The sequence below is a fragment of the Amphibalanus amphitrite genome, unplaced genomic scaffold (assembly GCF_019059575.1).
Source record: "Amphibalanus amphitrite isolate SeventyFive unplaced genomic scaffold, NRLGWU_Aamphi_draft 000295F_arrow, whole genome shotgun sequence".
In the NCBI taxonomy this organism is placed as follows: Eukaryota; Metazoa; Arthropoda; class Thecostraca; order Balanomorpha; family Balanidae; genus Amphibalanus; species Amphibalanus amphitrite.
This window is the reverse complement of record NW_024881790.1, coordinates 60340-81528: the sequence shown is the minus strand read 5'-3', so window position 1 is coordinate 81528 and position 21189 is coordinate 60340. Positions and strand designations below refer to the sequence as shown.

The window sequence follows — 21189 nt, the reverse complement described above, 5'->3', positions numbered from 1 at the left end:
ACGTGGAGTTTATCAAGCACTTTCAATGTTTAGCACCTGGAAAAACGGTCTGCATCACCCCGTTAGGCGGCACAGGCGGACATCGATAGCAGCGCCTCTATCGGTCACTAGGGAAAGCTGGGCTGTAGGCGACGAAATACCGGCTGAGTTGTCACACGTTGAGTAGGTTTATAGACATCCGTCTTGTGAAAAAGTTGAACTTTTGCCTTCAATATTTCTACAGGCAATTTTAGAAGTGTCTTCACATAGATTACAAAACCGTTTAGATTATTGTATTCACTTCAAGCCTTCCCTATTGTTCTTGACGATGATGCGGGAACTATTCCTAAGTAGTATTTCTATCTTAGTAAAAGAACATATTGTGCAAACGATGAAAAAAGCATAAATGGAAGATTTTAAATTTAATTTTCTCTAGCAATTAATGGTAAATTCTCTACAGATCAAGGAAAAGGTGCATGCTAACTGATACTTAAAAGTTTTTGGGGCCAGTTGTTTTCTTCTTTTCTTACGTCGCCCCAATGGCCGCGAATACACTTGTGATAACGCCTATCGCGTATAGGTTGTTAAGTGCTAATCTTTTTTTACAGTGTATTGGTGTTTTTCCAGCCGCGAACGTATAAGGGGGGGGGGGTCTGTTGGACCCCCCTTGCCGTTTCGCCCCTGATCGAGCTAGAGCTTCGCGGAAAAAAACGAGCGTGTTGCCCGTGACGAGAGGAAGCCGATGATACCTAATTTTAAGGTCCTAGATCATTGGTTGACCTTGCAGGTCAGGTCAATGACCCAAAAGTCGGGAAAATCGGGACCTGTTAGAACGTCGTAAAGTGTGGCTGCTATGGGGTTTTTCGGGGCGCTGATCACGAATATCATGTTAGTTTTGATCACAGATGATGTCTTTATGCATTTAGTCCAGGTCGGGTCAGGTCAGGTCAGGTCAACCAGTAGGGGTCCTGCCGGGTATTCCTAGTAGGTGTCAACCGCCTCTGACAGCTTCGTAACATGTTACGAAGGCACCAAAACTACTTCGTAAATGTTCATATGGTTGCTAAATTCGAATTCAGCTCCAAAAACTGGCCTAGAAACATGTAAAACTCGAAAAAGTGAACCGAGGTCACCAAAGGTCAGTGACCTGACCTGACCGTCAGGTGACCTTGACACGCACCCTAATGCATGGGGGCAGCATCATATCACATGTTTGAACGCTTGAAACCACGAAAAGACTGCAAACGCGCGGCTAATGCGAGCCGACATACGCCGAATCGCGATTCCGGCCAAACATGGTCTCGAAAAGTAGGTCACAGGTCAAAGGTCATTGGGGTCAGGGTCATGAAATTTTCAGGGTAGGTGTGAAATTGATTAACGCGAGGGTACTGAAAGTTTCGTTGCGATCGGCCGCTTTTTACGCGAGTTATTCGCGAAAAACCATGGGGGGGGGGGGTCCGTTCGACCCCCCCCCCTATACGGGCGAGGGTTAAATTGAACTTTTTGAGCCAAACACGTACACATATGACAAAATGAATGTCACCATCGTGTTCTACGCCCCAAATTACCCATAAAACATGTGTCACAGGCTGCGAATATCAGTTTTTATTTTCGGGGATATGTGCCTGCCCGGTTGACCTGACCTTGACCCTGACCATAGACCTCTGTACACACTGGTGTACAGAGGTCTATGCCCTGACCTATGCTTGACTGACCCCTGCATGGAGCTGACACTCTTGTAGGCCTTATATGATGGATTGTGCACCATTTTGACAGAGTTTATGACGAGAGGCGCCCATTGCGAAGTCCTGAAGTCCATTCTACTGAAAGCCCGATTTCAGGTGTTTGACCTGACCTTGACCCGACCTGTGACCTCAATATTCAACCTTAAAGTACTCATCTGAAGCGTCTCGTCGCGTTCTTTCGTTTGCCGCGTCGTGCGTTTCGCTGCGCCTATTGGTTCTCGAGTTATCGGCTGGGGGCGTTTAACGCCCCCCCCCCCCCCCAGCAAACGGTGGGTGGCGAAATACCCCAGCAACTGCCGGGTTAAAAGGCACGGGGAAACGGGTGTGAACGCAACACCCGTCCGTCGTTTCCATCCTCAGGATTTTCAGATCAAGTTCAAATCCTTCTCCTCCACGCAGCAACTCTCGATCCGGGCTGGACATGCAACTTTATCTCATGCGGGCTGCTCCCTTGAAACGCACCACTGCTCCCAAGGGAGCACACCCGTAGCCGGGTGCAGAGAGTGCTTGGGGGGCTGGTCGGCCTGTCCATTCGGACGGGCTCAGCCCCGGCGGCTCTCTAGGGTGCCTGTCCATACCAATGTTTCCCCCAATTCCTATAATCCTTCCGGCTCTGCAATGGTCTCAATGGACCGAAAGGGCCTAACCCAACAAAACAAAAACAAAGGTTGTGAACGGATTAAATTACAGAGTCTATCTAACAGCTGGAATGTTACCATAACATGGAAATGTTACATACTTTATTCCCTAATCAGCTGCAGCATGCATAATGATCCAAATGTTTCTAGTTATGTTTGAGTTGTATGAGCAAGAAGCACGTCCTCGCAACTTTAACGTCGTTTTTGGCCGTACACGAAGACCTCTCCTCATCCGTCTGCCCATAGTACGAGTTCATCCCCTGTTCCTATCTAGACGGTCACCGGCTACCAGTTGGAGTAGATAACATCGGAGCAAATCCAACGAGCTGGCCATTAACGTGACTATAGGTGGACCTCGGCCCCTGTTCCATGATACCACCCTCCCCGCCGTCACAAGGTGTCGACACTTAGCCGGTTTCCATTAAGACGTTGGCAACATTGTGAAGTTTGCCTACGTTTCCATAGGAACGGAGGCACCCATACCTGATGATGTTAGGTACTGGGTAGCAGCGTGCCGCTAAACAGTGACTATAGCTTTGACCCCGAGGCTGGGTTAGCCACGTGTTACATCTCAAGATATCTGTGGCTTAGAGCCAGGTTAGGTCATTATTCATTTTGCACCCTATATATTGCCTCATACTCAATACTCTCTCTCTCTATACATAAATATAATAATATATATACTACTAATAATAAGTAAATAAGAGCAAATTGAAAGGCGTCTCATTTGGTCTGGGCGGGTCATTCTTAACACCATCAAACATCGAGTTACATGTAAACAGTGGCATGAAAACGTGTAAACAGTGGCATGAAAACGGTAACCAGCAGTTTTTTTTACTATAACTTTTGATAGAGACGTGCTAGAGCGATGAAAACACGTCAGATGTGTTCAGCTCAACGATACGGATCGACTGATATGCAGCATGACCCTTTCCGGTCAGGTCATGACCTTGACCTGACGTAAAATTTTCAAAATGGCCTTTGAAGGTCAAACTAGGTATAGTTCATTCGACGCGTCTCGACGAGCTGGTTTGAGTCAAAAGTTATTACCGAAAAAAAACGTTTTTCGTAAACACGGCTATTTTTGGAGTTTTTGCTCTCTGTAGGCTAAACCGTTGACCTGAGGTGAAATCTGTGAATTAAACTCAGAAACATAGAGATCTTATCAGAAAGACCTGTGAAAGAGCTATCGAACGCGCTTTTCCGTGGCGCTGTAGTACTATTGGTTTCCATGTTATGTGCCGGGTGTTTCGAAAATTGTTGAAATAGACAAAATTTGCCTTTAATGACCTCTGGTGACCTGACCTTTGACCTGACCTAAAAAATGACTGAAGTATTTCCGCCATTATTTTTACGCTCTTTGGAATGCCGTTTACCCCGTGTGGCTACGTGGCCCAGAAGCCGAGTTAGGGGGGGGGGCGGGGGTTTCATACACCCTCGGGCCTCGGCCCGGCGCGGTTGGTACCGTCATGGATGAGATAATAATATATCATCCATGGTACCGTGTACCGGCCCGGCGTGAGTTTATACTTTATGCAAGTATATTTGTGAAAGTTACAGGTTTAACCCTCGCCCGTATAGGGGGGGGGGTCGAATGAGACCCCCCCCCCCTATACGGACGGGTATAAATATATCGGGTATAAATGAGAATGGCAAGAATCGTTAGAGACAGGTTATTATTATTATTATTATTTCATATTCCCACTAACCACCATTCGGTGGGCATTACAGAGGGAAACACATTGACACACATAAACCATATACATACAATACAGGCAGCGCAGTGCCCTGTCATTCATAAGCACGTATAACGAAATCAAAATGCAGAACAAAAGCGATTTTCTATAACACAAAGTTTGATGAGACAGCGAAGCCTCATAAGTAACCGGCAATTATTACAACGAACAATGTGACATCCCCGGAACAACACCACATACATATGCATCATTTTACCGCGTGATTTTCCAAAATATATTTTACAAAATCAGCTTTCGAATAGTTTCGGACATGAATGGGCAAGCTATTCCATAGTTTTGCACCACTGTAAGAGAAGGACGCTTTCTTCATTTCAGTCCTAGGTATAACCAGGTCAAGGTTGCCTGATTGCCTTGTTTGTCGGTCTGACTGTCTCTCTTTAAAGAGAGACACAATTAGTGGCGGCATACATTCAGGGATAAGTAGACATTGACGAACTGTTTTCAATACCGCGATTTTATGCTGTAAGGTAAGATCTCCACGCCAAGCCAGTCTGTGAGCTTCGCGACCTGCGATACGCTGTGCAAATTTAACTATTTTTCCTATTCTCTTCCCTTGTGTCACATTACAATTTCCCCAGAGAGCCATGCAAAAGCGAATATGAGGAAGAACAAGGGTATTGACTAGGAGGACAATTACCTTTAAGGGCATCACGCGACGAAGCTGGCCCAATCGAATTAGCATACCAGTACACTTTCGAATGACACCGTCAATGTGACTGCTCCACGTAAGACAACTATCCAGCGTTACACCTAGACTAGTTAGTGATGGCTGTACGGGTACTGCAGTGTTAAAAATATTTAGACTCCTAACATTGACATTTTTCATGGTGACTTTGGAACCAAACACAACAACTTGCGTTTTGAGAACATTAAGTGCAAGTAGATTTCGTGAGAACCACTCAGAAAGTTTCTGAAGAGCAACATGAAGTCGAGTTATGACATTGCCTATATCACGAGGCGAACCAGAGACCAACACTTGGGTGTCATCTGCATACTGGATAATTGTACATAAGCCATTAGCAACTGCAGGTAAATCATTCACGAATAGATTGAAAAGCGTTGGACCCAGAACACTTCCCTGTGGCACACCGGTAGATACATGACCTATTGCGTCGTCGCAACCCCGCACGTACTGAGATCTACCTGACAGGTAGCTTTCAAACCAAGGATGGTCAATGCCATATTGGGAAAGTTTACTCAGCAAGATGTTGTGACTGACGGAATCAAATGCCTTGCTTAGGTCGAGAGAAACTAGAATGCATACGTCTCCATTATCCACTGATGACCTTATGGACTCTGTTAAAAGTATAAGAGCATGTTCGACGGAATGGTGTGCACGAAAGCCAAACTGTTAAGTATTTGAAATTGTATCCTTAGTCATGAAAATCGTTGTTTTCATACCCACGTGGGCGACCTAGCGTCCATCGCGAAATTGGTAATTTTCCGATCGCTGTCACCTATTACATATATTTCATGAGTATATTTTTGATAAATATTCATCTGCCGATTAAATTAACCCTCGCCCGTATTGGTGTTTTTCCAGCCGCGAACGTATAAGGGGGGGGGGTCCGTTGGACCCCCCTTGCCGTTTCGCCCCTGATCGAGCTAAAGCTTCGCGGAAAAAACGAGCGTGTTGCCCGTGACGAGAGGAAGCCGACGATACCCAATTTTAAGGTCCTAGGTCATTGGTTGACCTTGCAGGTCAGGTCAATGACCCCAAAGGCGGGAAAATCGGGACCTGTTAGAACGTCGTAAAGTGTGGCTGCTATGGGGTTTTTCGGGGTGCTGATCACGAATATCATGTTAGTTTTGATCACAAATGATGTCTTCATGTATTTAGGCCAGGTCGGGTCAGGTCAGGTCAGGTCAACCAGTAAGGGTATTCGTAGTAGGTGGCAACCGCCTCTGACAGCTTCGTAACATGTTACGAAGGCACCTAAACTACTTCGTAAATGTTCATATGGTTGCTAAATTTGAATTCAGCTCCAAAAACTGGACTAGAAACATGTACAACTCGAAAAAGTGAACCGAGGTCATCAAAGGTCAATGACCTGACCTGACCTTCAGGTGACCTTGACACCCACCCTAATGCATGGGGGCAACATCATATCACGTGTTTAAACGCTTGAAACCACGAAAAGACTGCAAACGCGCGGCTAATGCGAGCCGACATACGCCGAATCGCGATTCCAGCCAAACATGGTCTCGAAAAGTAGGTCACAGGTCAAAGGTCATTTGGGTCAGGGTCATGAAATTTTCAGGGTAGGTGTGAAATTGATGAACGCGAGGGTACTGAAAGTTTCGTCGCGATCGGCCGCTTTTTACGCGAGTTATTCGCGAAAAACCATGGGGGGGGGGTCCGTTCGACCCCCCCCATACGGGCGAGGGTTAAACCTGTAACTTTCACAAATATACTTGCATAAAGTATAAACTCACGCCGGGCCGGTACACGGTACCATGGATGATATATTATTATCTCATCCATGACGGTACCAACCGCGCCGGGCCGAGGCCCGAGGGTGTATGAAACCCCCGCCCCCCCCCCCTAACTCGGCTTCTGGGCCACGTAGCCACACGGGGTAAACGGCATTCCAAAGAGCGTAAAAATAATGGCGGAAATACTTCAGTCATTTTTTAGGTCAGGTCAAAGGTCAGGTCACCAGAGGTCCTTTGGAATGCCGTTTACCCCGTGTGGCTACGTGGCCCAGAAGCCGAGTTAGGGGGGGGGGGGGCGGGGGTTTCATACACCCTCGGGCCTCGGCCCGGCGCGGTTGGTACCGTCATGGATGAGATAATAATATATCATCCATGGTACCGTGTACCGGCCCGGCGTGAGTTTATACTTTATGCAAGTATATTTGTGAAAGTTACAGGTTTAACCCTCGCCCGTATAGGGGGGGGGGTCGAACGGACCCCCCCCATGGTTTTTCGCGAATAACTCGCGTAAAAAGCGGCCGATCGCGACGAAACTTTCAGTACCCTCGCGTTCATCAATTTCACACCTACCCTGAAAATTTCATGACCCTGACCCAAATGACCTTTGACCTGTGACCTACTTTTCGAGACCATGTTTGGCTGGAATCGCGATTCGGCGTATGTCGGCTCGCATTAGCCGCGCGTTTGCAGTCTTTTCGTGGTTTCAAGCGTTCAAACACGTGATATGATGTTGCCCCCATGCATTAGGGTGGGTGTCAAGGTCACCTGAAGGTCAGGTCAGGTCATTGACCTTTGATGACCTCGGTTCACTTTTTCGAGTTGTACATGTTTCTAGTCCAGTTTTTGGAGCTGAATTCAAATTTAGCAACCATATGAACATTTACGAAGTAGTTTAGGTGCCTTCGTAACATGTTACGAAGCTGTCAGAGGCGGTTGCCACCTACTACGAATACCCTTACTGGTTGACCTGACCTGACCTGACCCGACCTGGCCTAAATACATGAAGACATCATCTGTGATCAAAACTAACATGATATTCGTGATCAGCACCCCGAAAAACCCCTTAGCAGCCACACTTTACGACGTTCTAACAGGTCCCGATTTTCCCGCCTTTGGGGTCATTGACCTGACCTGCAAGGTCAACCAATGACCTAGGACCTTAAAATTGGGTATCGTCGGCTTCCTCTCGTCACGGGCAACACGCTCGTTTTTTCCGCGAAGCTCTAGCTCGATCAGGGGCGAAACGGCAAGGGGGGGTCCAACGGACCCCCCCCCCCCTTATACGTTCGCGGCTGGAAAAACACCAATACGGGCGAGGGTTAATTTAATCGGCAGATGAATATTTATCAAAAATATACTCATGAAATATATGTAATAGGTGACAGCGATCGTAAAATTACCAATTTCGCGATGGACGCTAGGTCGCCCACGTGGGTATGAAAACAACGATTTTCATGACAAAGGATACAATTTCAAATACTTAACCTGTCTCTAACGATTCTTGCCATTCTCATTTATACCATAGGTATCTTCTGAGCCAGCTGAGAAACCATGTTCCGCAGAAAAATCACTTAATTAGCTCCGACACGACGCCCTCAACACGCACGATTCACGCCGTCTGCTGCGGCTCCAAAGCCGAGCCGGTGTGGAATTGGGAGAGCTAGGTCACCCGCAGCTGGTAGATCAGTATATTTCCTCATCATTGTACTAGCATTATATAGATATGATAATTTCATAACCCGCGCCCCAGTGGCGGTCTCGGCCAACTTCGCCCTAGTGGTGGGGTGGGGGGGGAGCATATGTTACCAGTCCACCCACCTCTAACTCAAAAACTAAGAGGGCTAGAAAGACGCGGTAAAAAGCAGTCAATAGCTCTCAATGCGTACGTTTGAAAGTATTTTTTTGTCATTTTTCATCTTAGAGCAATATTGGGGTCACTGGAGGTCATCAAAGGTCAAAATATGCCAAGTGTCATTATATTTTTCAGAAAACATGCGTTTATCTCAGGAACTATGATAGCTAGAAAAACGCATGGCAAAGTAATCGATAGCTTTTGAACTCTTCTTTTGATAAGGTCCTTATTAAAATTGACCTCAGGTCAACGGTTTAGCCTCCAGAGGGCGAAAACTCCAAAAATAGCTGTTTTTACGAAAAGTGTTTTTCGACAATACCTTTTGACTTAAAAGAGCCACGACATTTCTATTGCCAGATTCGTGTTCCTCTTGCCGAGACGCGTCGAATGAACTATAATTTGACCTTGAAATATCAACTTGAAATTTGACCTCAGGTCAAGGCCATGACCTGACCGATAAAGGTCATGTTGCATATCAGTCGATGCGTCTCGGTAAGACGAACACAATGAGGTCATCCCCAGCGTTCTATGTCTTTCCAATCGAGAGTAATTGGCAAAAATCTGTTTGTAGCCTCAAATGACCTCGGATGACCTTTCTAGAGGCTATCAGCAAAAACGACACCTTAGTCGTCATGGTTGGTCCAAATCATTGTGATTCTGAAATATTTGGACTGTTTCTATGCGTACACACGGATCTAGAGGCATTTTCGTTTTTCTCCTTTGACTTATAATGGAAAGGTCACGTCACGCCACTGACCTGACGTTAGGTCACGGATATAAAAAATCCGAGATATACAAGTTATAGGCGCCCATAACATCATGCAATCCACTAAGTTTGAAACCTCTCTGACAAACAATGCAGGATGCTGGACATGATTGCAAACTTTTTTAGGCTTGGTCAGTTAACTTGACCTGGTGACCTGACCTGACATGACCTGGGGTCAAAAATTTCACACATTGTCCGAAATTGATGTACAAAAAGCCACTCCAAGCGACGCGGCGCTACGCGCCGCGTTTTTTTATTGAAACTCAAAAAACGCGGCAGGGTGGTAACATATGCCCCCCCCCACTGCACAGTGGGGATTTTTCCGATCTAGCGCCTCTTAACCCTCGCACGACCAGGCCATTTCTCATAACACGAACGACCAGGGGGGGTTGTTACGACCCCCCCTGGCGTTTCGAAACGGAAGGTCGTAGAGCTTAGCGGAAAAAACAACGGATTGCTCTCAACGAGATCTCGCGATTGGTGGTATATTTTTTGGTCCTAGGTCAACATTTGACCTACTTTTGACCGGTCAAAGGTCAAATTTTCGGAAAAATAGACTTTTTTCAACTTTCCGTGGCGATTGCGGCAAAACGGTGGGAGATATCGACTTGAAACCTTCACTATCGTGTTCCTTGATCAATTCTCTATCGTTTGGTATGTATTTCGTTTCCCTAGCTCTAAAAATGGCGCGTTGGGAGCGCCGGAAGTCGGCAAGGTCACAGTCGGCGGCAGAAAGTCGAAAAATCAAAATTTAAATTTTTGAAATCTGATTGTATTTTTGGATTTGGAAGGTCCATTTGCTCCTTATAGAAGCTAATATTGCTGCATATTCCCATTGAGGTGACAAGAATTAGCAAAATAGTGGTTCGGGCGCTTTTCAAAAATAGTACCGGACGCTGTTCCTCTTATGACGTCATAACTCCGTGACCTGACCTGACCCGGTCAATTTTCTTGCACCACACGATAGCCAATGCTTGCCCCAACATGCATGGGAAGTTTCATCATGATCCATCAAACAATGTGGGTATCACCGGCAGAAAACCTAGGGATTCGGCGCACACGTTTGGTAACTGTCGGCCGGAGGCTGTACCTCTTATGACGTCATAACTCCGTGACCTGACATGACCCGATCAATTTTTTTCGGCAAAAGATGCGCAAAGGTTGCCCCAGAGGGTATTGAAAATTTCAGCCCGCTACGACAAGCCGTTTAGCGTGCACTTCGAAAAAACCTCAGGGGGGGGGGGTTGATACAACCCCCCCCCAGGCGTTCTAGGGTTAATTCAAAAAGTCTTTTTTGGATTTTTGTTTATTTTTTGTGTCAGTAGGGCTAAGTGTCTGAAGTTTTCATATATGGCATTGTTTTATCTGTATGTCCACAGCAAAACTAGGAAAAATGCGCCCAAAGTTCACACTCATGCGTGATTTCTCAATGGGCTCAGCAAGGCCCGAACGTATAGCTCAATTTCATTGTCCTGTCCTGTTAGTTTTAATCTTGCGAGGTCTTAAAGTTGCATATCGTCTGAAAGGCACCTTTATTAGGAATGGAATGGCAAACAGAAAGTATGCCGCAACCTTACTAAGGTCACAAAAATGCCCTTTTCAAAAAAAACCCTTAGAGACACCATATTGAAGGAATGGTATTCTGAATAAATGTAGGAAATCAACAATGTTCTCCACACTTTTCCACTCCGAAATATATCCTATCGAATTATATCCTATCGAATTCGCCACTTTTTCCTGCACAAGACAACGCCTAGTTTGGCTGCCGAAACTTGCCTGAACACGGAATATTCACATTAGAGTATCTTAACACCCCACTCGAGGAGCGCTAGGGCAAACAGCACGATATAGGTATGTTCCGGACATAGGCGAATAATTTTACTTCGTGATTTATTTGATGCATATTTTCTGAGACACATTCATTAGGAATAGGATGACAAGCGTAAGTTATACATACCGTAACCTTATTAACCCGCGCCCGGCTGGGGGTCCTGGATTTCCACGCCCTGCTGGGGGGGGGGTGTTTGAACACCCCCCCTTCTAACTCGGCTCCTGGGCCACGTAGCGATACGCGGAAGGCGGCGTTCGAAAGAGCGTCAAAAATAATGAGGAAATCACTTCGGTCAATTTTTTGGTCAGGTCAAAGGTCAGGTCACCAGAGGTCATTGAAGGCAAAATTTCGCCGATTTCCAGGTCGAATGTCGACAATTTCCAAGAAGCCAGCGCATAACTCGGGAACCAATAGAGCTACAGCGCCGCGGAAAAGCGCATTCGATAGCCCTATTAACGCCCTTTCTGAGTAATTCTCTCAGATTTGACCTAACGTCAACGGTTTTGCCTGCAGGGGGCAAAAACTGCAAAAATAGCCGATTTTTTCGGAAACAGTTTTTCTGCAATAACTTTTGACCCAAGCCTTGTACGAGCTTACTTTTACCAGCATCGTGTTCCTCTCGTCAAGACGCATCGAATGAACTATAACTTGACCTTGAAAGGTCACCTTGAAAATTTGACCTCAGGTCAAGGTCATGACCTGACCGGAAAGGGTCATGTTGCATATCAGTCGATCCGTATCGTCGAGCTGAACACATCTAAGGCGTTTTCATCGCTCTAGCATGCCTCTATCAACAGTTATTTGCGAAAAACTGTTAGATACCATTCGTGACCTTAGATGACCTCAGGGCATAAACAGGGGTCACGGACACCATTTCCATGTTCAGTGTGTCTAAACCACTTGTAATTCAGTGTTTGGGAGTGTTTATAATGTCTTTCGTCCAAAAGAGGCGCATTTCAATTTTCTCCCATTGACTTATAATGGGGAGGTCGCAAAATTGACCTGACCTTAGGTCATCGATATCAAAATTCTGAGATATACATTTTGTACATGCTATTGCTCTTAGCAATCGCTGAAAGTTTCAAAGCGATCGGTCACTCGGTGTAGCTATGACAGACATTGAAACTTTTTATGAGGTGAGGTCACTTCAAGTGACCTGGTGACCTGACCTTGAATGACCTTGGTCTGAAATTTTCACAACATGTGTAGAATTGATGTATGATAAGGTGACCAAAAAACGGCGGCGCTCCGCGCCGCCGTTTTTGAGATATTCGCGAAAAACCACAAGGGGGGTGTTCAAACACCCCCCCCCCCAGCAGGGCGCGGGTTAACCATCGCACTTGTGGGGAGGGGGAGGGGGAAGGGGTCGGATAAAACCCCATGGTTTTCCGCAAATTACTCGCGCAAAAAGCGGCCGATCGCGCCGAAACTTTCGGTACCCTCGAGATCGTCAATTTTACATCTAACCTAAAAATTTCATGACGCTGACCCAACTGACCTTTGACCTGTGGGATATTTCTCGAGACCATGTTTGGCCGGAATCGCGATTCGGCGTATGCCAGCTCACATTATCCGTGGTTTCCAGTCTTTTTGTGGTTTTAAACGTTCAAATATGTGAAATGATGTTGGTGCCATGCATAATGGTGGGTGTCCAGGTCACGTGAAGGTCAAGTCAAGGTCATTGACCTTTTGATGGCCTTGGTTCACTTTTTCGAGTTTTACTTGTTTCTAGGGTAGTTTTTGGTGCTGATTTCGATTTTAGCAGCCATTTGAATATTTACGAAGTAGTTCTGGTACCTTCGTTCCATGTTACGAAGCTATCAGTAGTAGGTGACACTTCTATGGATGGCCGGCAGGACGCCTACTAATTGATCAAACCTGACCTGACCCGACCTCGCCTAAATGCATAAAGACATCGTCTGTGATCAAAACTAACATGAAATTCGTGATCAGCACCCCAAAATACCCCGTAACACCCTAACTTTGCGAAGTTTCAAGAGGTCTCGATTTCCCAACTTTAGTTGGGTCATTAAAGTGACTTGGAAAATCAGCTTATGACCTTGGACTTTGAAATTGGATATATTCGGCCTCATTTCGTCATAGGCAGCACGCTTGACTTTTCCGCGAAGCTCTAGCTTGATCAGGGGCCAAACGGCTGAGCGGGGGGTCCAATTGAACCCCCTATACTATGTTGATTATGCACATTTACAGGTAAAATTCTCACCAGGACACACCAGCCAACATCTGTGCACAATCTGGCTACAATTCTACCTATGGTTTGCCCTCTACGAATAAATACGTGCTAGATCGGAAAAATCCCCACTGTGCACTGGGGCGAAGGATAAACATGTTTACGCTTTAGGTTCACGTGAGTGGTAAACCCTTAGATAAAATAAATCAATGTAATATTTAGTAGAAAAACAGCAAAGTAACGGGTCACTTATTCGAAAGGTAGAAAACCTACTACAAAGAACTACAGTGGAATCCGCTTAATTAATCCATCTTGGTGGCAAGGTGTTTTGGATTTGTTAAGCGGTGGCTTCATTAACCGTAGTCATTTATTTTCTTTAAAAAAACATGCATTGCAGCTGCACGTTCCGTTCCCTTGCAATACAAGCGTATAGGCTAGCATTCCCCAATGCCTTACTTATTCCAATGAAAGTGACGAGGGGCTCCGCAATCGGTGGGTCGCGGGGTCCAGACCCCCTATAATTTAACTTCCGTAATGGAACCTAATTTATAAAGACCGCAGAAATGCCCCGGAAAGTGACCAGCGCACACTGCACAGCTGTCACACCAATTAACCCGGCAGTTGCTGGGGTATTTCGCCACCCACCGTTTGCTGGGGGGGGGGGGGGGCGTTAAACGCCCCCAGCCGATAACTCGAGAACCAATAGGCGCAGCGAAACGCACGAGGCGGCAAACGAAAGAACGCGACGAGACGCTTCAGATGCGTACTTTAAAGTTGAATTTTGAGGTCACAGGTCAGGTCAAGGTCAGGTCAAACACCTGAAATCGGGCTTTCAGTAGCATGGATTTCAGGACTTCGCAATGGGCGCCTCTCGTCATAAACTCTGTCAAAATGGTGCACAATCCATCATATAAGGCCTACAAGAGTGTCAGCTCCATGCAGGGGTCAGTCAAGCATAGGTCAGGGTCAAGGTCAGGTCAACCGGGCAGGCACATATCCCCGAAAATAAAAACTGATATTTGCAGCCTGTGACACATGTTTTATGGGTAATTTGGGGCGTAGAACACGATGGTGACATTCATTTTATCATATGAGTACGTGTTTGGCTAAAAAAGTTCAATTTAAGTAATGCATGTATCATGGTCGTGAAGTAGTCACGAGAAATTGCCAAGATTCAGTGCAAGATTTTGGAAAATGCGGAACGATAATCAATAATCAAAGATAGCCATTTCATTGTTCATGGTATTGGCAGTCTAATGGCGTTTACGGCATGTCTGTATGTCTGTTCTGTGATTTATATGATTTTTTGAACATATGCCGTTTTTGGTCGAAAACTCAGAAATCATGACGTCACTAAAACCTCGACATCTCAAAAATTTTCCGACCGATTTTTTTGAAACTTTGTCACAATAAATTTCAATCAATTCCCTACAGGTACCAAAAATGTGGCGCGCCTGCGGCGCGCCGTTTTTATGCTATGGCCCGGCGAAAAAAGTGGGGGCGTTTAACGCCCCCCCCCCCCAGCAACTCGCGGGTTAAGCTAACATATCCATCCACGATCATTCCCAGTCATGCCTGCTATGCCAACGCGGAACAGCCGAGCGTGCCTGCTTTGCCGGGAACATTTCTTTGAGGTGCATGTTGATTGCGCTCTATGGCCCTGAACTTCTGTTTTTAGAACTCCAACTGCTGCAGAGCGGGTTGGATGGCACATTTCGAGTGGGGAGACGTCACTGCCAACTTCGAAACTCCCAAGTGGCTTTATTAAGCAGAGTGCATGGATTTATAAAGCGGATTTATAAACTATGGGATCTATAGAGAAAATCGGTGAACAGCTCAAGCGGCCACAATAAGCGGCTGGATTTATTATCCGAGGATTTATTAAGCGGATTCTACTGTGCTAAAATTCCTGAGGCATCAAAGGAAGCTACTGAAATTCCTGAGGTATCAAAGGACCAAACAGGCATCTATTAGGTACCCGCTATCGTTAGGCGGCACGGGCGGACATCGATAGCAGCGCCTCTATCGGTCACTAGGGAAAGCTGGGCTGTAGGCGACGAAATACCGGCTGAGTTGTCACAAGTTAAATAGGTTTATAGACATCCGTCTTGTGAAAAAGTTGAACTTTTGCCTTCAATATTTCTACAGGCAATTTTAGAAGTGCCTTCACATAGATTACAAAACCGTTTAAATTATTTTATTCACTTCAAGCCTTCCCTATGGTTCTTGATGATGCGGGAACTATTTCTAATTAGTGTTTCTAGCTTAGTAAAAGAACATATTGTGCAAACGATGAAGAAAGCATAAATGGAAGATTTTAAATGCAATTTTCTGTAACAAATAATGGCAAATTCTCTACACATCAAGGAAAGGTGCATGCTAACTGATAATTTAAAGTTCTTGGGGCCAGTTGGTTTCTTCTTTTCTTACGTCGCCCCAATGGCCGCGAATACACTTGTGATAACGCCTATCGTTCTATCGTGAAAACGGCTAATGTAGACTTTCGATCGGGCAGTAGGTATGCATGGTGCCCGAGTATAAAATCACGTTTTGTCCTCGACTCTCCTGCCCGTTCCCACACAAACACACGCTCACCCCCCCCCCCACACACACACATGTACGCACTCATGATCCAGCAACGCAACCAATGGGCGCTGTTGCAGACGGGCTAGTGCGCGCGCGGCGCCTCTGTCGGTGCCGCCATGTAATCAGTGGCTGGCACACGCCACCACCGCCGACCTCGCTCCCACCACGTGGCATACGTGACCCGACTGGCTTCAGGTGGGCCCGGGGCGGCACCCGCGCACGCGCCATTCAAAGGGGGCGGTCGTCGCCGCGACCGACGGTCTTATAAAGCCCAGGATCGGTACCCCTCACTCACTGCCTCTTCGTGCCGTCAACATGAGCAAGGTAAGTCGGTAGCAGCTCAGCAAACGTCACTGTAGATCCGAGCGAGCGCCAGGCGCAAAGACGCAAGTCGTCGTGGATAAAGAAAGCTTGAAGTATGAGCGGGCGGCCGTGGTCGCGCTTTTAAGAGACTTTACTACTATCACAGCAACTGCACTGGGCTGTCTGACTTGCCGCTTTTGTTGTTGTTGTTTTTTTTCTCTCTCTATACGGTGTTCAAGCACTGGCCGAACATCAGGGGCGTCGTTTTGTACAGGCCTGGTAGGGCCCGAGCCCTACCAATGTTATTTTGGCCCTACCAATGTTTGTTGAGCCCTACCAATCTTTTGTTACTTATCAGCTGATAAAAAAATCAAAATAAACAGGTAAGCAAATAAGCACATATGTAGATATATAAGGTTCTAGCCACAGCAGGTGCATGTAGCTGACAATGAGGTGTCGTGTCTTGGGACTCCGGTCCTTGGTGGATTCTAAGAGGCTCGAAAAAGCAATCCGTTATAGAGGTCCATAACTGCCTCTGAGTGCCGCACACCACGCGACCGCCCCTAATAGACCCCGATCCGTCTCCATACCAGCCGCTGGAGGCCCTACCCCGACTTCGGAAGGTGCCGCGTTGCTGCAGAATAGGCCATATGCATTATGCAGGTGGGTGACGGCACGTGATCGCCTGAGGCGGTGGGGGGGGGGGGTAGAAATATTTTCGTCATTTAACCCGCGCCCTGCTGGGGGTCCTGGATTTCCACGCCCTGCTGGGGGGGGGGGTGTTTGAACACCCCCCCTTGTAACTCGGGTCCTGGGCCACGTAGCGATACGCGGAAGGCGGCGTTCGAAAGAGCGTAAAAAATAATGACGAAATCACTTCGGTCAATTTTTTGGTCAGGTCAAAGGTCAGGTCACCAGAGGTCATTGAAGGCAAAATTTCGCCGATTTCCAGGTCGAATGTCGAAAATTTCCAAGAAGCCAACGCATAACTCGGGAACCAATAGAGCTACAGCGCCGCGGAAAAGCGCATTCGATAGCCCTATTAACGCCCTTTCTGAGTAATTCTCTCAGATTTGACCTAACGTCAACGGTTTTGCCTGCAGGGGGCAAAAACTGCAAAAATAGCCGATTTTTTCGAAAACAGTTTTTCTGCAATAACTTTTGACCCAAGCCTTGTACGAGCTTACTTTTACCGGCATCGTGTTCCTCTCGTCAAGACGCATCGAATGAACTATGACTTGACCTTGAAAGGTCAACTTGAAAATTTGACCTCAGGTCAAGGTCATGACCTGACCGGAAAGGGTCATGTTGCATATCAGTCGATCCGTATCGTCGAGCTGAACACATCTAAGGCGTTTTCAGCGCTCTAGCATGCCTCTATCAAAAGTTATTTGCGAAAAACTGTTAGATACCATTGGTGACCTAAGATGACCTCAAGGCATAAACAAGGGTCACGGACACCATTTTCAAGTTCAGTGTGTCTAAACCACTTGTAATTCGGTGTTTGGGAGTGTTTATAATGTCTTTCATCTAAAAGAGGCGCATTTCAATTTTCTCCCATTGACTTATAATGGGGAGGTCGCAAAATTGACCTGACCTTAGGTCATCGATATCAAAATTCTGAGATATACATTTTGTACATGCTATTGCTCTTAGCAATCGCTGAAAGTTTCAAAGCGATCGGTCACTCGGTGTAGCTATGACAGACATTGAAAGTTTTTATGAGGTGAGGTCACTTCAAGTGACCTGGTGACCTGACCTTGAATGACCTTGGTCTGAAATTTTCACAACATGTGTAGAATTGATGTATGATAAGGTGTACCAAAAACGGCGGCGCTCCGCGCCGCCGTTTTTGAGATATTCGCGAAAAACCACAAGGGGGGGGGGGGTGTTCAAACACCCCCCCCAGCAGGGCGCGGGTTAATGCTAATCGCTGCGACTTTTTACAAGACCTTCTCCTCGTCGTTGTTTCTTGCTTTCAACGACTGGTTCCCGAGTGATGACTATCCTCACGCAAGATACGATGAATGGACTAGCAATTAAGCTCAAAAAAGGTATCGAAAATAATACAAAACACTTCTTTTGAAGGAGATGAATTGAATGGTTTTGGAGCCTCACGAAATATGTTTCAGATATGACGCGTCACACAAGCTGACGCATAAAGACTGTGTTCAAAAGTGTGACCGCGAGCACTTGTTGACGAATGAAAAGCGTAGGTACTGCCCGGTCGCCATAGCAACTAGTAAGCGTCACAAATTTCGAACACTATCCGAGTGCGCCAAGTTCGACTACATCGAGGACGATGGATGGTGGTTGCCAGCTGATTAACCCGCGCCCCAGTGGCGGTCTCGGCCAACTTCGCCCTAGTGGGGGGGGGGGGGGGGCATATGTTACCACCCACCTCTAACTCAAAAACTAAGAGGGCTAGAAAGACGCGGTAAAAAGCAGTCGATAGCTCTCAATGCGTACGTTTGAAAGTATTTCCGTCATTTTTCACCTTAGAGCAATGTTGGGGTCACCAGAGGTCATCAAAGGTCAAAATTTGCCAATTGTCATTATATTTTTCAGAAAACATGCCGCTATCTCAGGAACTATGGTAGCTAGAAAAACGCACGGAACAGCAAACGATAGCTTTTGAACTCTTCCTTTGAAAAGGTCATTATCAATATTGACCTCAGGTCAACGGTTTAGCCTCCAGAGGGAAAAAACTCCAAAAATAGCTGTTTTTACGAAAAGTGTTTTTCGACAATAACTTTCGACTACAAAAAGCCACGACATTTCTATTGCCAGAATCGTGTTCCCCTCACCGATACGCGTCGAATGAACTATAATTTGACCTTGAAAGGTCAACTTGAAAATTTGACCTCAGGTTAAGGTCATGACCTGACCGGGAAAGGTCATGTTGCATATCAGTCGATGCGTCTCAACAAGACAAAATACAATGGACGCCATTTAATTGCGTCCCAGAAAAGCTATTTCTGGCACCTAAAAGCTGACTCGCCCCAAAATTGGTCCTCAGCACCTATTTGGTGGATGCCAGCACCAATCATGGAAAATGACCTTAATTAGCTGTTTCTGGCACCTATTCATCGGTACGCCTTCCTCTTTTTTCTGAATCTGGCACCTAAATGCTGAGTGTAGCACCAATCTAGTAGAAAAATGAACTACTGGCTGGTAGAATCATGTTGTTCTGGTATAATGACCCCTGGAGTCTAGCCTAAAGGTTGCCAGTGCAGCTACACTCTAAGACAGCCCCGTAGTGATCTCAGCATTGTATATGACGTTTAAGTAAGCAAATAATATTGATTTGTTTGAAAAAACAATGTCATTTAAATATTTAAAAGTATTTATTTGTAATGCTTCAGGGTAAACACTTTTGTGAGTAATTGTCTCGATTTTGACCATTAAAACGGGTATCGTATTTTTTGACGTCATCAAATAGCTCCAAAAAAGAAATGTAATGTTTTCATTCCGTTCAAGGCCGCTGAAGAAACGCGGGATCTTGCGTGGGACATTGTCCGTTGTTTGCCGCGCAGAGTTGTGCCGTGGTTGTGCCTTTTTCATCCGTTTCTTACTTATGTCATATGTGTGCATGAAGCTTTGATTTTGTTTTTGGTTATTGTGTCGCCGGTCAGTCAAACGCCCCTGTAGAAACCGGATGCTGCGTTTGATCGAGATGGAGTCAGACGATGATTGCAGAAAGCTAATAATATTGAAAAGAGGGCCGGTTGCGTGGCATGTCTGTTCAGAGTTGACATTTTGCTTTACTCCAGTTTATGACCTGAGAGCCTGGCTGGAAGTGACGGATCCAAACTTTTCGCGTTAAAATGGCTGAGGGTGCAATAATCTCTAGTCTCTACATAGCGGGCTGGTATAGGAGCGTCTTGCTATGCTGCACCATAGCTGGCTAGTGATTCTCTTTTGGCTAGAAATGGGATTAATCATTATCTCCACTGGCGAAAATGGCACTTGACATCACCGAATGCAACGTTCATGTTGTCAGGATACATAAAATCAGGAAGATTACGCGATAGGTAGGCAAACGTGGAATAAAATAGGTGCTGGATGTTTTGGTTTTGGTGCTGAATCAGCAAACAGCAAATACGGAGTTCAACTAGACGATCTGGCAACTTTAGGCTGTGTGGAAGCAATTAGGTGCCAGATTCAGATATTAGGGTCGAATAAGCATTTTGGGGCTGATCAGCAATTAGGTGCCAGAAACAGCTTTTTAGGGACCAGAAACAAATATTCCCCAAATACAATGAGACCATCCCCAGCGTTCTATCTCTTTCCAATCGCGAGTTATTGGCAAAAAAAACCTGTTTTTAGCCTCAAATGACCTCGGATGACCTTTCTAGAGGCTATCAGCAAAAATGACACCTTGTTCATCACGAGTGGACTAAATCATTGTGATTCTGAAATATTTGGGCTGTTCCTATGCGTATTGCGTACACACGGATCTAGAGGCATTTTCATGTTTCTCCATTGACTTGTAATGGAAAGGTCACGCCACTGACCTGACCTTAGGTCACGGATATAAAAAAATCCGAGATATATAAATGGTAGGCGCCCATAACAGCATGCAATCCACCAAGTTTAAACCTTTCTGACAAACACTGCAGGCTGGACATGATTGCAAACTTTTTTTAAGGCTTGGTCAGTTAACTTGACCTAGTAACCTGACCTGACATGACCTGGGGTCAAAAATTTCACACATTCTCCAAAATTGATGTACCAAAAGCTACCCCAAGCGGCGCGGCGCTACGCGCCGCGGTTTTTTATTCACACGCGAAAAACGCGACAGGGTGGTAACATAAGCCCCCCCCCCCACTGGGGCGAAGGTTAATCTAATGAAACGCGAATAAATTCAACTTTTGTTTGAGATTGCGAGTAAATATGTGTTTGTTAATTTCAAATATCATTGAATTAGTTTTGGTAAATAAATGAACTACAAACGCCTCTGCGCAAAGTGTTTCAAAGAATAAATCAAGGCTTATGAAAATCGTGAGGAGGGTTGGGAAAAGCAGGAAAAAGGGTCTCGTGACTGGTGTCCCAACCTTATCTGTAAGAATCTTGGCCATATGTAACTTGGTTTGAGTGGGTGA

The 21189-nt window shown here is 45.9% G+C and overlaps 1 protein-coding gene across 2 annotated transcripts in view; it reads left to right on the top strand.

The window, feature by feature from the left end:
- The window catches only part of LOC122387710 (guanyl-specific ribonuclease pgl-1-like), an 88303-nt gene that overhangs the window by 45606 nt on the left and 21508 nt on the right, over window positions 1-21189 (top strand). Inside the window, exon 1 of one of the 2 annotated variants that reach the window (XM_043378121.1) lies at window positions 16023-16105. The exons of the other annotated variant lie outside the window; for it this stretch is intronic. Coding sequence (XP_043234056.1) covers window positions 16097-16105 — 9 coding nt within the window. The 5' untranslated portion in view covers window positions 16023-16096. Of the gene's footprint in view, window positions 1-16022; window positions 16106-21189 lie in introns of those variants that run through there. 2 annotated transcript variants of the gene reach the window in all.